The 16,583-nt window shown below is 40.1% G+C and overlaps 1 protein-coding gene across 1 annotated transcript in view; it reads left to right on the top strand.

Annotated features, from left to right (window-relative positions):
* The window catches only part of LOC106093878 (uncharacterized), a 196,152-nt gene extending 180,758 nt beyond the window's left edge, over nucleotides 1–15,394 (top strand). Inside the window, exons 3-6 of the mRNA XM_059368858.1 lie at nucleotides 4,299–4,555; nucleotides 10,132–10,353; nucleotides 10,869–11,062; nucleotides 11,139–15,394. Of these exons, the coding sequence (XP_059224841.1) occupies nucleotides 4,299–4,555; nucleotides 10,132–10,353; nucleotides 10,869–11,062; nucleotides 11,139–11,276 (811 nt within the window). The 3' untranslated portion in view covers nucleotides 11,277–15,394. The remainder of the gene's footprint in view (nucleotides 1–4,298; nucleotides 4,556–10,131; nucleotides 10,354–10,868; nucleotides 11,063–11,138) is intronic.
* The last annotated feature ends 1,189 nt before the right edge of the window (nucleotides 15,395–16,583 follow it).

The following is a 16,583-nucleotide window of genomic DNA, read 5'->3' as shown; positions in this document are numbered from 1 at the left end:
TTTTTGGTAGCCATATCCAAATATAGGCCGATCTGAACCATATACGTCACGGATTTCGAAAAGCCTAACAAAGGTCACTGTTTCAAATTTCAGCGAAATCGGAAAATAAATGTGCTATTTATGGGGCCAAGACTTTAAATCGAGAGATCGGTCTATATGGATCGGCTATATCCATATCTGAACGGATCTGGGCCAAATTGAAGAGGGCTGTCGAAAAGCCTAACACAACTCACTGACCCAAATTTCGGCAACATCGGTCAATAAATGCGCCTTTTATGGACCAAAAACATTATATCGAGAGATCGGTCTATATGGCAGATATAACCAAATCTGGACCGATGTGGGCCAAATAGAAGAGGGCTGTCGAAAGGCCTAACACAACTCCCTGTCCCAAATTTCGGCGAAATCGGACAATAAATGCGCCTTTTATGGGTCTAAAACCTTAAATCGAGAGATCGGTCTATATGGCGGCTATATCCAAATTTGGACCAATCTGTGTCATATTGCAGAAAGATGTCGGGGGCCTAACTTAACTCTCTGTCACAAATTTTAGCGAAATTGGACAATAACTGCGCATTTTATGGGTCTAAAACCTTAAATCGAGAGATCGGTCTATATGGCAGCTATATCCAAATCTGGACCGATCTGGGCCAAATTGCAAAAAGATGTCAAGGGGCCTAACACAACTCACTGTCCCAAATTTTGGCAAAATCGGGCAATAAATACGCACTTTATGGAGCCAAAACCTTGAATCGAGAGATCGGCAGCTAAATCTAAATCTGAACCGTTCTGTGCCATATTGCAGAAAGATGTCGGGAGCCTAACTTATCTCTCTGTCCCAAAAATTTGGCAAAATCGGACAATAAATGCGCCTTTTATGGGCCAAAAACATTATATCGAGAGATCGGTCTATATGGCAGCTATATCTAAATCTGGACCGATCTATGACATATTGCAGAACGATGTCGAGGGGCCTAACTTAACTCAACGTCCCAAATTTTGGCGACATCGGACAATAAATGCGCCTTTTATGGAGCCAAACGAGAGATCGGTCTATATGGCAGCTATATCCAAATCTGGACCGATCTGGGCCAAATTGCAAAAATATGTCAACACAACGCACTGTCCCAAATTTTGGCAAAATCTGACAATAAATACGCCTTTTATGGGCCCAAGACTTTAAATCGAGAAATCGGTCTATATGGCACCTATATTTAAATCTGAACAGATCTGGGCCAAATTGAAGTGGGACACCGACTGGTCCAAAACAACTCACCGTCCCAAATTTCAACAATATCGGATAATAAATGTGGCTTTTATGGGTCCAAGACCTTAAATCAGGAGATCGGTCTATATGTCAGCTATATCTAAATCTGAACCGATCTGGGCCAATTTGAAGTGGGATATTGACTGGTCTAACACAACTCAATGTCATAAATTTCAGCAAAATCGGATAATAAATGTGGCTTTTATGATCCTAAGACCCTAAATCGGCGAATCGGTCTATATGGGGGTTATATCAAGATATAGTCCGATATAGCCCATCTTCGAACTTAACCTGTTTATGGACAAAAAAAAAAAATCTGTCCAAAGTTTCAGCTCAATATCTCTATTTTTAAAGACTGTAGCGTGATTGCAATTGACAAACGGACGGACCCTCCCCCATACCGCAATTTTCAAATACGCCAAATCTCGGAGATGAGTGCACTGATTTAAGCGAAATTCTGTATGCCACCTTATGGTACTCCAATAACCTGTGGGGACGCCCCATCCTAAAACCCACCCGGACGGACATGTTTACCGATTTGGACAATATGGGTATCAAATGAATGTTATTTAAGAATAGAGTACGAACTTGATATACAAAGTGATCGGGGGGGTCCCCCAGCCACAAAAAACCACCCAACAGGACTCTTTCACCGCTTTGGGCAATATGGGTATCAAATGAAAGGTATTAAAAAGGAGAGTACAAATGTGATATACAAATTGATTCTTTTATGTCTGAGGGGCCTCCCCACCCCCGAAACCCCCCCGCAAGGACAGACTTAAAGTCTTGAAGCAATAAATTGGCCATTACAGTCGGACCATATTTGGATATAGCTGCCATATAGACCGATCTCCCGATATAGTGTAATCTTATATATAAAAATCAATTTGTGTTTGTTTGTAGTTTTGTTTGTTTGTTTGTGTGTTCCTTATAGACTCAGAAACGGCTGAACCGATTTTCTTGAAATTTTCACAGATGGTGCGTAATGATCCCGTGGTGAAAATAGGGTACTACATTTTTTGATATCTGAAGGGGGGTGGACTCTCCCCCTTACTCTAATTTTCAGAAACGCCAGATCTCGGAAATGAGTGGTACGATTTAAGCGAAATTTTGTATGCTCTCTTATAGTAACCTAGAAACAAAAATTTGGTATCCAAATTCGGATGGGGTACCTAGTGGGGCCGCCCCACCCCCAAAACTTATCAAATATATATATGGACCAATCACGACAATATGGGATTCAAATGAAAGGTATTTAAAATTATAAAACGTATCTGATATCCAATCGTCGGACTATGTGTTGGGAGACCACCCCAACCCCCATAAAACCCCTAAACCGGACATATTTTCCAACAATGGCAATGTGGGACTCAAATGAAAGGTATTTGTAAGTAGAATACGAATCTGATATCCAAATGAGGTACCAAGTTTCTGGGGGTCCATCCCTTCCCCAAAGCACCCCCAAACAGGGCTTTTTTATGACCATTGGCAATATGGGGCTCAAATAAAAAGTATTTGGGTGTAAAATACGAATCTGATATCCAAATGTGGGACCAAGTGTTTGTGGGGTCTCCTCACCCTAGGAGAGCCGCCCACCCACAAAACCCGCCTATCGGATTTATAGACCAATCAATACAATATGGGTATTAAATTAAAGGTATTTTAGAGAAGAAAACGAATCTGATATCCTATTGTGAAACTTAGTGTTTCGTGGCAAACAAATCCTGACAAAGCCAGTTCTGGTACCCCTCTTAACTTTTTTGTTGAATATCGTCCAGATCGGACCATATTTGGATATAACTGCCATATAGACTGATCTCCCGATATGAGTATTTACCCATCGCCCATCTCTATCCACAAACATTCTATTCAAGAACAGCTAGGATTTTTCTCTCATATTTAAAAGTCCTACCCCATTCAAGTTTAAGCTCAATAAAAACTCATCATATAACTTAAAATCTCTGTATTTCCAAAATTTCAGCACTCAGATCGGCATGAAACAACATTTCTATTCACATGTTTCCACTTTGTGTCCATAATCCATTATTTTAAAACTTGAAATGAGCTCAAAATTACTTAAAATGTTTGTATATCCTCAATTATATAATGAATTCTGAGAATTCTGAAATGAATGCATCTCCGATCGTTGAGCTCGTCTCGAAAGAGAAACAAATAAAAATTGTAAAATTTAATGATCTCGCCCTAACAAGTAAAAAATTTGAAAAATGAAAAATTCGGCAGAGCCCGGCCAGGATTCGAACCTGGGCACACGGTGCAACAGCGAGAGCCATTGCCGTTATCTTAGCGTTCGAAGCCATCAATACAACTTCCAACAGGTGAACAAAATCATGTGTAGTACGGAAGAAGTGTAATTTGCCACAGACAGAATGTCTGTCATTACTCAAAAATAAATGCATTGGGAAAAGTACAGCTAATAAGCAGGGGTGTCGAGCTTGGTTAATGTGGTAATTGTATCATAGATGCGTTTTCGCTATTAATACGATTCAAATACAACAAACCAACGCACAGCCCTTGAAGTCATCACACCTAATATGGTTGAAAAATCTTCTAATTAAAGACGAAACGCGTCCCATAGTGGTTGGTGTGTGTTGCTATCTTTGGCTTTCCTTTTCCATTTGCATCTCCGATTATTGAGCTCGTCTCGAAAGAGAAACAAATAAGAAATGTTTATGTTATAATATCCTCTTGGTTAATGTATATTTTTAGCAACTCATTTGTAATTTAAGAATCCTTGAAATTATCTCACGTCATAATACTACTATCACTATGGTAAGAATGGCACTACACCTCATCAACGACCAATGATAATTGCTTCTGTGATAGGGCAAAACGCCAAATTGAGAAAAAACGTCAGCACTAACTCAAGTACCAACTACCATATAACTACCGCATAGATCTGTACGTGCTTATTTTAAACAACATCATTAACAATATTCCTCTGTTTTTCTCTTTCTCTCCCTTCCCTTTTTCATCCTCTCTGCCTCTCTGGCACTGGGTTTCTGTCACACAGACGTCACATTTGCGTGCAACAGCGTACCGTCACAATGCCAGTGAAGACAACCGAAGTCTATAGTCGGCCAATTTGGAAACATGTCAGTACACCATGTCAACCGCAAACGCATGCGAATCAAATGTGTACACGCGTTCAGTTGGTGCACGAACAGGCGTATCGCGACGTCATACGTCACAAATCAGCGCAACAGGTCATCTACGATTGTTGTACGGGCTGGATGCGTGAATCACCGCATGCGGATGGCTGCATGAAACGTAAGTACCTTACAAATCCATGTTGTCCCATGTACAAACATACATAACATATATTGTAGTAGTTGGCTTATGCAAAATGCAACATAACTCCAGCTTACGTAGGTAAGCTTGCGCTCCTCGCAATGTAATGAATTTATTCAATATATTTGCATAAAAGCTGTCACTCAGTGGGTTTTCGCATGTAAATGAGTTAAGAAGGAAATGTGTTTTTTGTTACTTGTTTTCAGTTGAAGGAAAGTGAAAGGATCGTTTATATAATGACGTTTTGTTTTGGATGGAGAGGAGAGGGCGGCAATCATCAAATGATTGGTTGTAGATATAACTTATGATTCTTAGCTTGAAATCAAGAAATGCCAGAGACTAAGAAGAGCTTATGAACATTTGTAGCCTATTGACCACTTTCAAGAATTTAAGTCCTATCGAACTTTAATCGGAAAACTAAGGATCAATATTTGACTGGGGAAAGAACATGGAAAATAGTCATAGTGATGAATCAGAAGTAGAAGTAATGTTGGAATAAACAGGAGTGAACAAAATGGATTGGTATACAATAGGCCAGCTGACGCCGATTTTAGCATGTCTGCCTATGGCACTAAGGTTGAAATCCTGGCGAGCAATTTAAAACACTATCAACAGTAGTTTTACCACTTTTTTTGTAAAATACTCAGCCTTGTAAAACATCTCTACAAAGAGGTGTCGCTAAACGGCACTCTGTTAGGACTCGGCTATAACAAGGAGATTCCTTAGAATTGAGTTAAAACTTGAATCGAACAGCACTCCCTTATGTGTAAAGCAGCGTTGCCCAATATGAAAATGTAACTGTATGTGTGAAATACTCTCAGTAAGTATTTTTTAGTTCTCTCAATGTTTCATATATTCTTATATATAACAAGGGAAAGCGTGCTAAGTTCGGCCGAGCCAAATCTTATATACCCTCCACCATGGATCGCATTTGTCGAGCTCTTGCCACGGTATCTCTTTTTAGGCAAACAAAGGAGGAAAGAAATTTCACCCAAATCTAGTAAGAATTGCGCCCTTTAGGGGCTGAAGAAGTAAAATAGGGAGATCGGCTTATAGGGAGCTGTATTAGGCTATAAAACGATTCATGCCATATTCGACACGTATGTTGAAGGTCATGAGAGAAGTCGTTGTACAAAATTTCAGCCAAATCGGATAATACTTGCGCCCTTCGGAAGTATTATCCGAAATCAAGATCCCATATCGGGCAATATGGCAGCTATATCAGGTTATGGACCAATTTGAACTATTTTTAGCACAGTTGTTGAAAGTTATAACCAAACACGTCATGCAATATTTCAGCCAAATCGGATAGGAATTGCTCCCTGTAGAGGCTCAAGAAGTCAAGACCCCAGATCGGTTTATAGGGCAGCTATATCGGGTTATGCACCGATTTGAAATATTCTTAACACAGTTGTTGGAACTCATAACAAAACACGTCTTGAAAGTCATAACAAAACACCTCATGCAAAATTTCAGCCATATCGGATAAAAATTGCATCCTCTTGTGGCTCAAGAAGTCAAGACCGGTTTATATGGCAGCTATATCAGGTTATGCACCGATTTGAAATATTCTTAACACAGTTGTTGAAACTCATAACAAAACACGTCGTGCAAAATTTCAGCCAAATCGGAATAGCTCCCTGTAGAGGCTCAAGAAGTCAAGACCCCAGATAGGTTTATATGACAGTTCTATCAGGTTATGGACCGATTTCAACCATACTCCGCTCAGTTGTTAAAAGTCATAATAAAACACCTCATGCAAAATTTCAGCCAAATCAGATAGGAATTGCTTCCTGTAGAGGCTCAAAAAGTCAAGACCCCAGATCGGTTTATATGGCAGCAATATCAGGTTATGCACCGATTTGAAATATTTTTAACACAGTTGTTGGAACTCATAACAAAACACGTCGTGCAAAATTTTAGCCAAGTCGGATAGAAATTGCGCACTCTAGACGCTTAAGAAGTCAAGACCCCAGATAGGTTTATATGACAGTTATATCAGGTTATGGACCGATTTCAACCATACTCCGCACAGTTGTTGGAAGTCATAATAAAACACCTTATGCAAAATTTCAGCCAAATCGGATAAGAATTGTGTCCTCTAGGGGCTCAAGAAGTCAAGATCCCAGATCGATTTATATGGCAGCTATATCAAAACGTGGACCAATATAGCCCATTTACAATCCCAACCGAACTACACTAATAAGAAGTATTTGTGCAAAATTTCAAGCGGCTAGGATTACTCCTTCGAAAGTTAGCGTGCTTTCGGCAGACAGACGGACGGACGGACGGACGAACGGACATGGCTAGATCGACTTAAAATGACATGACGATCAAGAATATATATACTTTATGGGGTCTTAGATGAAAATTTAGAGGAGTTACAAACAGAATGACGAAATTAGTATACCCCCATCCTATGGTGGAGGGTATTAAAAATGAATTTGTGTTTGTTTGTTCCGCATAGACTCAAAAACGGCTGAACAAATTATGTTGAAATATTCACAGATTGTGTAGGTTGGTCTGAAAGAAAAAAAAAGACTATGTAATTTTTTGATATCTGGAGGGGGCGGACCCTCCCCCTTACCCCAAAGGTACTACCCAAAAATAAAGGTGGACCGATCAGGACAATATGGGATTCAAATGAAAGGTATTCAGGACTAGAGTACAAATTTTGTATTAAAAATTGGGTCCACATAACTGGGGGGCCGCCCTAACCCCAAAACACCCTTAAATAGGTTTATTGAACGAGACATGAACGACAATATGGGCCTCAAATGAAAGGTATTCTGAAGTAGATTACGAATATGGACAGAAAGAAGAAATATGCTTTATAATTTGTTGATATCGGAAGGGGGCGGACCTTCCCCTTGCACCATAAACACCACCCAAAATCAAAAGCGAACGAATAAGGCCAATATGGATATCAAATGAAAGGTATTGAAGAGTAAAATAGGAATATGGTGTTAAAAATTGGGTCCAAGCAACTGGGGGCCGCCCCAACTCCAAAACACCCTAAAATAGGTTTATTGAACGAGACATGAACGACAATATGGGCCTCAAATGAAAGGTATTCTGGAGTAGATTACAAATATGGTCAGGAAGAAGGAATAGGCTTCATAATTTGTTGATATCGGAAGGGGGCGGACCTTCCCCTTGCACCATAAACACCACCCAAAATCAAAAGCGAACGAATAAGGCCAATATGGATATCAAATGAAAGGTATTGAAGAGTAAAATACGAATATGGTGTTAAAAATTGGGTCCAAGCAACTGGGGGGCCGCCCTAACCCCAAAACACCCTAAAATAGGTTTATTGAACGAGCATGACAATATGGGACTCAAATGAAAGGTATTCGGGAGTAGATTACAAATATGGTCAGGAAGAAGGAATAGGCTTCGTAATTTGTTGATATCGGAAGGTGGCGGACCCTCTCCGTTACCCCAAAAATATCACCCAAAATCACAAGTGAACCGATAAAGACAATATGGATATCACATGAAAGGTATTGAAGAGTAGATAACGAATATATTAAAAATTGCGTCAAGTACCCAGAAAGTCGCCCTAAACCCAAAATGTCTAATAGCAGACAAATTGATCGTCCATATCAATATGGGGCTTAAATGAAAGGTATTCGGCAGTAGATTACGAATCTGGTATATAACATCAGATCGAAGTGTAGGGGGTCACCCCACCCCCAAAAAACGCTCCCAATGGGCATATGACCCATCATGACTATATGAGACTCGGTTTGTTTGTTTGTTCCGTAGAATCAAAAAAAATGAAACATAGGTTATATAATTTTTAGATATCGGATGGTGACTGACCCTCCCCCCTCCCTTTTACACCAAAAACGCCACCCAAAACCTAAAGTGGACTGATAGGCACAATATGCATATCAAATGAAAGATATTGGAGACTAGAAAAAGAATATCATATTAAATTTTGGGTCCAAGTAACCAGCGGGCCGCCCCAACCCCAAAACTCCTCTAAACAGATATATTCGATGTGCCTATCAATATGGGACTCAAATGAAAACCATCCGGCAATATATTAAAAATGTGGCAAAAAAATTAGGTCCAAGTAATGGGAGGTCGCCCCACCCTCAAATACCCCTAAAATGGACATATCAGTCGACCATGACTATAAGGGATTCAAATGAATGATATTTGGGAGTAGATTTAAAATATGACATTTGCGTTCAAGTCAAGGTGGCGCCTTTTCTTCCAAAAATACGTCGAATAGGTTAATTGACCCATTATGGCAATATGGGACTCAAATGAAAGGTAATTGAGAGTAGAAAACGAATTTAATATCCAATTTTGGGGGTACGCCCTAAATCACCCCTTAAACTGAACTTTATTTCCGACTATAGCAATATGGAGCTCAAATCAACGGTATTTGGGAGTAAAGAACGATTATGATATATATCTATTTTCAGGGAATGGTACCAATGGCCGCCCCAGCCCCAAAACACCCTCCAAACGGTTCATACTTACCGACCATGACAATATGGAGCTCAAAGTAAAGGGATTTGGGAGTGGACATGAATTTGATATCCATTTTTGAGACGAAAGGTCTCCCCTAAAAAAGCACTTCTCATTACGATAATTTCAAATATATCAGATCTCGGAGATTGGTAATGTTATTCGTTGGAAATTTTCTGCACTCCAAGAGTCTCAAAAAAAAAAATGGTTTCTATTGTTGGGGACGGATGCCGCAGGGTCCGCCCAAAACCCGCCAAATGGATATATAGACCAATCACGACAATATAGAGTTGTATGTTTGGGGGGCCGCCCCACCCCAAAATACCTCCCTATTATATAAAAGCTATTTATGGTGGAAATTTGTTAATTTTCGGGAAAATTACATTCATTTTCGGAACAAAGACCCTGGGGCCCACCCAACCGTCAAACACAACTTATTATCCGATCATGCCATTTTGGGACTCATATGAAATGTTTCTGAAAGTAGAGCACGAATCTTATATTTACTTTAATAGCCAAGTGACCACCCCGAAATACCCCCTAAACCCGAAATATTTGCCAATACGGTACTATGGGACTCAAAAGAAAGGCATTTGGGAGTAGAGTAAAAATTTGCCCAGGAACCGAGCAGGGACAAACTTCTCACGAATCAATGAGTGCTTGTCGATTCAAGTTGAGTCTATCAACGATTAGGGACTTTTTTATAGCCGAGTCCGAACGGCGTGACGCAGTGCGACACCTCTTTGGAGGGAATTTTTTACATGATCATGCATGGCATGGTACGTTGCAAATGTCGCCAGCTTAAAGAAGGGATAACCACCGCTTTAAATTTTGACCGAAGTTCCGCCAGGTTTCGAACGCAGGCGTTCAGCGTCATAGGCGGCCATAGGCTACAGTAGCACGAATTCCATATCCACATTCAGGGCGAAGTGTCCCCACCCTAAAAAGATATAAGAGAGTTAAAGAAGGCGCGGCGAAGCGGGCCCTGTCCAGCTTGTACAGTATAAAATTAAACCACAACCATTAATAATTATTTTCTTTCTTCTTCTTATTCTTCCTTTTTTTAGCTGTTTGCAATGCTCGTTGTCAGAATGGAGGCACATGTACAGGCCATGATACTTGTAGCTGTCCAGCCGGCTTCACGGGGCGCTATTGTGAGCAGGACATAGACGAATGCAGGGAAGAGAAACCCTGCGATCAAACCTGTATCAATACAGTGGGCTCATATTATTGCAAATGTCGCGAAGGCTTTACGTTGCAAGGTGATCAACAAAGTTGTAAGAAAAATGGTGAGAACTTTTGTAAAATTTTTACTTTTACTATCGAAACCAGAAAAATGTTAACAATCGATTTGTTCGCTTATTCATCGATATCAGCTGATAATGAATGAATCGAGTGGCAACATTTTAGTGATTTTGGCAGTAATATCACGTTTACCTTGACATTTTTATGATCTGGTTTTAACTAAATCCAAAAACAAATCCTATCTGTTTACACTGCGTTTTTGCGGATTTATGTGACATACACAAGCGTACATGAATGTGCATATTACTCACCACCATACACAAAACAATTGAATATTTTGGTACTTTTATCGATTATGCAGCCATGATATCGGGTTTATTTGGGTTTTAAAAATAAATCCTGCAAAAATGGGATTTATTTTTGTACGGTAAACCTGCAAAAAAAACACAGGATTTAGCGCTTAAATCTTGAAAATGCCATAAATCCGGATTTAGTGGCCACGTGTAAACGTACTTTAAGGCTTAGAAATTATTAACAATTTTTCCTAAATCTCCTACAGATTTACACCACGATGATGCTTTCGAAGCCAGAGACTTGGAAAATGAAATTGAGACCCAGGAAGATATAACGGCACGTTTACAGAAAATCGAAAAGCAATTGGCCAATGAGAAAGTGCAATCGAATGAATTACAGAAGACATTACAGTCCACATACACCATGGTTGATTCGTTAAAGAATCGTTTAGTTAATTTGGTAAATGATTAGAGAGAATTTTGAAACCATAAAGCATAAAAAAATATATTTTTTTTTTCGTTTTTGCATTTTCCAGGAAAAACAACAATTGGATTACAACCGTTTACAAACAAATCTCTACAATACAGAAACACGCACCATGAAATTGGAAGGAATGCTGAATCTCTTAATGAAATGTCGAAACACCGTGGGACCCACAGCCAATTGTCCTTGAGCGAAGTGAGGAGACTGCTGCTGGCTGCTGTTAAAACTCTTCATGGGATGATTTTTTTAGGCTCAGAATTATCACAAAACAACAGAACTGCATTTTATTTGTTAAGAATTCGCTTAAGAATAAACAATTTTAAGTTTTAGGTTAAATACGCTCACAAAATATCTTCAAAGCCATTTATACTTTCTTATGGTCCCATCATTTACTCATTCACTAACCTTCCTGCAATGCTTGATAGGGTGTATGTTTTTTTTTTTCTAGATTTTGTAGCCCCAGATACAAGATTCACTAATAGAAGGTTAGGTCATCAAGTGGATAGATCCCATGAACATTATTAAGGATGTCAAATCTGCCGATTCAAAATGTCATCATATAGGAGAATAAGTAAACAAAGAATGATTGTAAAAAAAGAGAACAAGCTGACATCCCCAATGCCAAGTACTGTCAAAAGCTAAAAAAAAAATTAAGTCAGCTGATTGCTTGGCTTAACCTTATTAAGTAAATCCTGCCCCAGATTTCGTTAATGGCAATTGTCGTCATTTCACCATCATGGAGTGTTAATACTCCATGCAATAACATTTCTGAGAAATTCTGGCAACTACAAATATTTCCCCTTTGATTTGTATGCGCTGATGCCATTTTGTGGTTGCCAAACTTGTAGAAAAAATTTAGTCTACAATTCAAGGCAGATTTAAAAAAGGTAGTCTCACGCGAACAGCTGTTAACAGCCGGCCAGGTTTGATGGTATTAAGATGTCAGATTTTTGTTGCATTCGCTTTGTTGTTATCTTCTTTCTCGCTGTTGAAACTCTGAGCTCCAATTTTTTGGCATTACGAAAAGCTTAGCCGAGAGCTACCGCGCGAGTCCACAGGTTGCGGTTAGTGCAAGGCTTCCTATACGGAATAGCTGCAATTGCAGACGCGGACAATCAGCGGTATCGAAGGGAAAATATCCGTGTGAGGCCAGACAACAACGGCTATTGCTTAAATACTGAGTGCCTGTGATACTCGCAGTGACAAGGCGTCTGTTGATAACCAATGGCAAAAACTTTCCCGTGGCGATCGGTGACCGGAACAAGTTTGATGAGAATCGACATAGCGATACAAATGTGGCTACAACATCAGCAACAACAACTGATTTCGAAAACTGTGAATCCCTTCCCAGAATTTCTTCTGCGTCTATCGTTAGAGCACATAGCTCTGACTGAAATGTTGTGTGTGTCGTAGTATGGTCCCAATCCAGTCCCTGTCTTCTGAAACTCTCCTCAGTCTGCCCACCGCATCCATAGTGTCCAGAAGGGAAACTTGGCCGTATTCTGTCTCCCCATGAGGCTCAGGGCGGTGACTGTCGACCCATCTCCTCGTTGTTAAGAGCCGTTGTGGAGGGCCGTCTTCTACGACCTGCCCTTGAGTTATGTATGAAGTTCTTCGACGTCAGACCCCCTCTCGCCTTCAAGTCATTTTTATACCCACCACCGAAAGATGGGGGTATATTTATTTTGTCATTCCGTTTGCATGTCTATTTCCGACCCTATAAAGTATATATATTTCTGGTCGGGGTAAAAATCCAAGTCCGTCCGTCTGTCTGTTGAAATCACGCTACAGTCTTTACAAATAGAGATATTAAGTTGAAACTTTGCACAATTTTTTTTTTGTCCATAAGCAGGTGAAGTTCAAAGATGGGCTATTTTGGACTATATCTTGATATCGCCCCCTTATAGACCGATCCGCCGATTTAGGGTCTTAGGGCCATAAAAGCCACATTTATTATCTGATTTTGCTAAAATTTGGGACAGTGAGTTGTGTTAGGCTAGTCGATATCCCACTTCAATTTCGCCCAGATCGGTTCAGATTTAGATATAGCTGCCATATAGACCGATCCGCAGATTTAGGGTCTTAGGCCCATAAAAGGCACATTTATTATCCGATTTTGCTGAAAATTGGGACAGTGAGTTGTGTTAGGCCCTTCGACATCTTTCTTCAATTTGGCTCAGATCGGTTCAGATTTGGATATAGCTGCCATATAGACCGATGTCTCGATTTAAGATTTTGGCCCCATAAAACGTGCATTTATTGTCCGATTTCGCCGAAATTTGGGACAGTGAGTTGTGTTGGACCCTTCAACCTTCTTCTTCAATTTGGCTCAGATCGGTCTAGATTTGGATAAAGCTGCCATATAGACCGATATCTCGATTTAAGATTTTGGGCCCATAAAAGGCGCATTTATTGTCCGATGTCGCCGAAATTTGGGAAAGTGAGTTGTGTTGGACCCTTCAACCTTCTTCTTCAATTTGGCTTAGATCGGTCCAGATTTGGATATAGCTGCCATATAGATCGATCTCTCGATTTAAAAGGCGCATTTATTGTCAGATTTCGCCAAAATTTGGGACAGTTAGTTGAGTTACGACTTTCGACATCCCTCTTCAATTTGGCCCAGATCGGTTCAGATTTGGATATAGCTGCCGTATAGACCGATCTCTCGATTTAAGGTCTTGCGCCCATAAAAGCCGCATTTATTGTCCAAAGTCGCCGAAATTTGGGACAGTGAGTTGTATTAGGCCCTTCGACATCCTTCTTCAATTTGGCTCAGATCGGTCCAGATTTGGATACAGCTGCCATATAGACCGATCTCTCGATTTAAGGTTTTGGGCCCATAAAAGCCGCATTTATTGTCCGATGTCGCCGAAATTTGGGACAGTAAGTTAGGTTAAGCCCCTCGACATACTACTGCAATATGGCACAGATCGGTCTAGATTTGGATATAGCTGCCATATAGACCGATCTCTCGATTTAAGGTTTTGGGCCCATAAAAGCCCCGAAGTCCTCGAAATTTGGGACAGTGAGTTAAACTAAGCCCCTCGACATACTTCTGCAATATGGCACAGATCGGACCAGATTTGGATATAGCTGCCATATAAACTGATCTCTCGATTTAAGGTCTTGGACCCATAAATGGACCCGAAATTCGGAACAGTGAGTTATGTTAAGCTCCTCGATATACTTCTGCATATATAGCTGTCATATAAACCGATCTCTCGATTTAAGGTTTTGGGGCCATAAAAGGCGCATTTATAATCCGATTTCACTGAAATTTGACACAGTGACTTATGTTAGGCTTTTCGACATCCGTGTCGTATATGGCTCAGATCGTTTTTTTTAAACTTTTTTTGATCGAATTTTTATGCGACCTTTTCAAAAATCTCAATGGTAACCCTGTTTTAAACTATCAACAAAACTAACAAGATAACAATTTTCCATCCCTGATCGTTTCTAAAGCAACACCGCAGCATCATCACACATGATTTGATTGAATGCTTATGATTGTTGTGCCATTTCAGGTGTTAGCTGTCTCTCTCTACGAAATGCATAAAGGCAAACGATGTTATACGACGAATCAGTCAAACGAACAAACATCTAAACGTCCAAATGAGTGTCATGACTTTTATTCATATGCCTCATGAGAGTGTACCGAGGGCTGTTACTGAGTTGATTTTAGTTTGCATTATGTGTTGACTTCCATTTTTTTTTTGGAGAATAACGGAAATCAAAAAAAAAATGACACCGCTTGCAGTTCTCTGGCTGCAATTGAAAATTTCGCCAGAGGTGCATACCCAGCTTAAGAGAAAAAAAAAATTCCTGACATTTGTTAACATTCACAATAGGCAGATGTGGCATCCTTAATAATGTTCATGGGGCCTATCCACGTTATGTTTTCCCAATTGACCTAACCTTCAATTAGTGAATCCTGACAAACACCGTTCACAGTTCCAAGGCAATCCTATGGTAGGCGGTTGTACGTACCGGATTGGACCAATGGAGCCCTTCTTCGCTTCAATGTCCAACACATTGCTGCAACAACAGATTCAAGGCAAGGAAAAAGGAAGTTTTGAGATTTTTTACCGGAACTTGGGCTATACAATTTCCCTTGTAATCTGTACTTATACATTGCCCAGATGGGTCAATGTTTTTAATGTCGCATTCCCTAACCCAATTTTTTATTACTTCCAACTCCATTCATGAGATGTTGAAAGAAAAAAACCCGAAATATTTTTTGTATGTATCAAAACTTGCGTTTTTTGCATGCATGTGTGGTTAGACTTTAAGACAATAATCTATCAAATATCTGTCGAATTTCTAATATAGAAAATATAGAATTTTATATTTAATTCCAAATTCGAAAATTTGAGAAATGAAAAGCTTTTATACGCCTAGTTTTAAGTGGTAATCTATTTTAACGTATTTAAATGTAAATATTTAAATAAAGTTATTTTTGTTAGTGTAAAAAATATTAAAATCCATTTTTATAAAATTTTTATTACTTAAAAAAGACAAAGACATAAACCATATGCTAAGGAACAGGTGGATAAATTGTGTGTCCCATGGCATAAATATAAGGGAGAAAGTGGCACAGGGCACGCCACAGGGGGGCATTTTATCGCCATTCCTATGGGCGACCACCATAAATGACCTATTACGGATGCTAACTGAGGAGGGATTTGAACCCGTCTGCTACGCAGACGATGTTATAATACTTCTAAGGAGTAAGGATCTAAACGAGCGATGCAGAAGGGCCGAAATATGAAAGTGGCACAGTGCACGCCACAGGGGGGCATTTTATTGCCACTCCTATGGGTGATCTCCATAAATGACCTATTACGGATACTGACTGAGGAGGGATTTGAACCCGTCTGATATGCAGACGATGTCATAATACATCTAGGGGGTAACGAACCGAACGAGCTATGCAGAAGGGCCGAAAGGGTCTTGCATATGGCATATGACTGGTCTAGACCCAGAGGTATCAATGTTAACCCAGAGAAGACCGAAGACGAGGAAGACGAAAGTGGTCCAATTTAACGCTCCACGTTTCCTCAATAAGACGATTTCGATATCTGACAAGGTCAAATACTTAGGTGTGATCTTGGATAGGAAACTTAATTGGAAGTGTCACATTCAGGAGAGTATTGAGAAGGCTCACAGATGTTGGGCACAGTGTAGACGCGCCGTAGGCTCGAAATGGGGCCTAAATCCAAGGATAGTGCACGGGCTCTACAGGAGCGTGATTAGACCAATACTCACTTACGCCTCAGTGGTTTGGTGAACAGCTATGGAAAAAAGTGCATCATAAGGACCATACAACAGGTTCAGAGAACATGTTGTCTTGGCATAAGCGGAGAGATGAGGATCACGCCCACTAGGGCACTAGAGACTATTCTAGATATCCGACCCATTGATATACAGATTAAGTGTGAGGCAGTCATTGCGACTATGAGACCTAAGGCGATGCGAGACGGTATAATCGGAGCGACGA

This window comes from Stomoxys calcitrans, chromosome 1 (genome assembly GCF_963082655.1).
Source record: "Stomoxys calcitrans chromosome 1, idStoCalc2.1, whole genome shotgun sequence".
NCBI classification, from domain to species: Eukaryota; Metazoa; Arthropoda; class Insecta; order Diptera; family Muscidae; genus Stomoxys; species Stomoxys calcitrans.
Note: the sequence above shows the minus strand (reverse complement) of the source record. Positions and strands in the feature narration are given on the sequence as shown.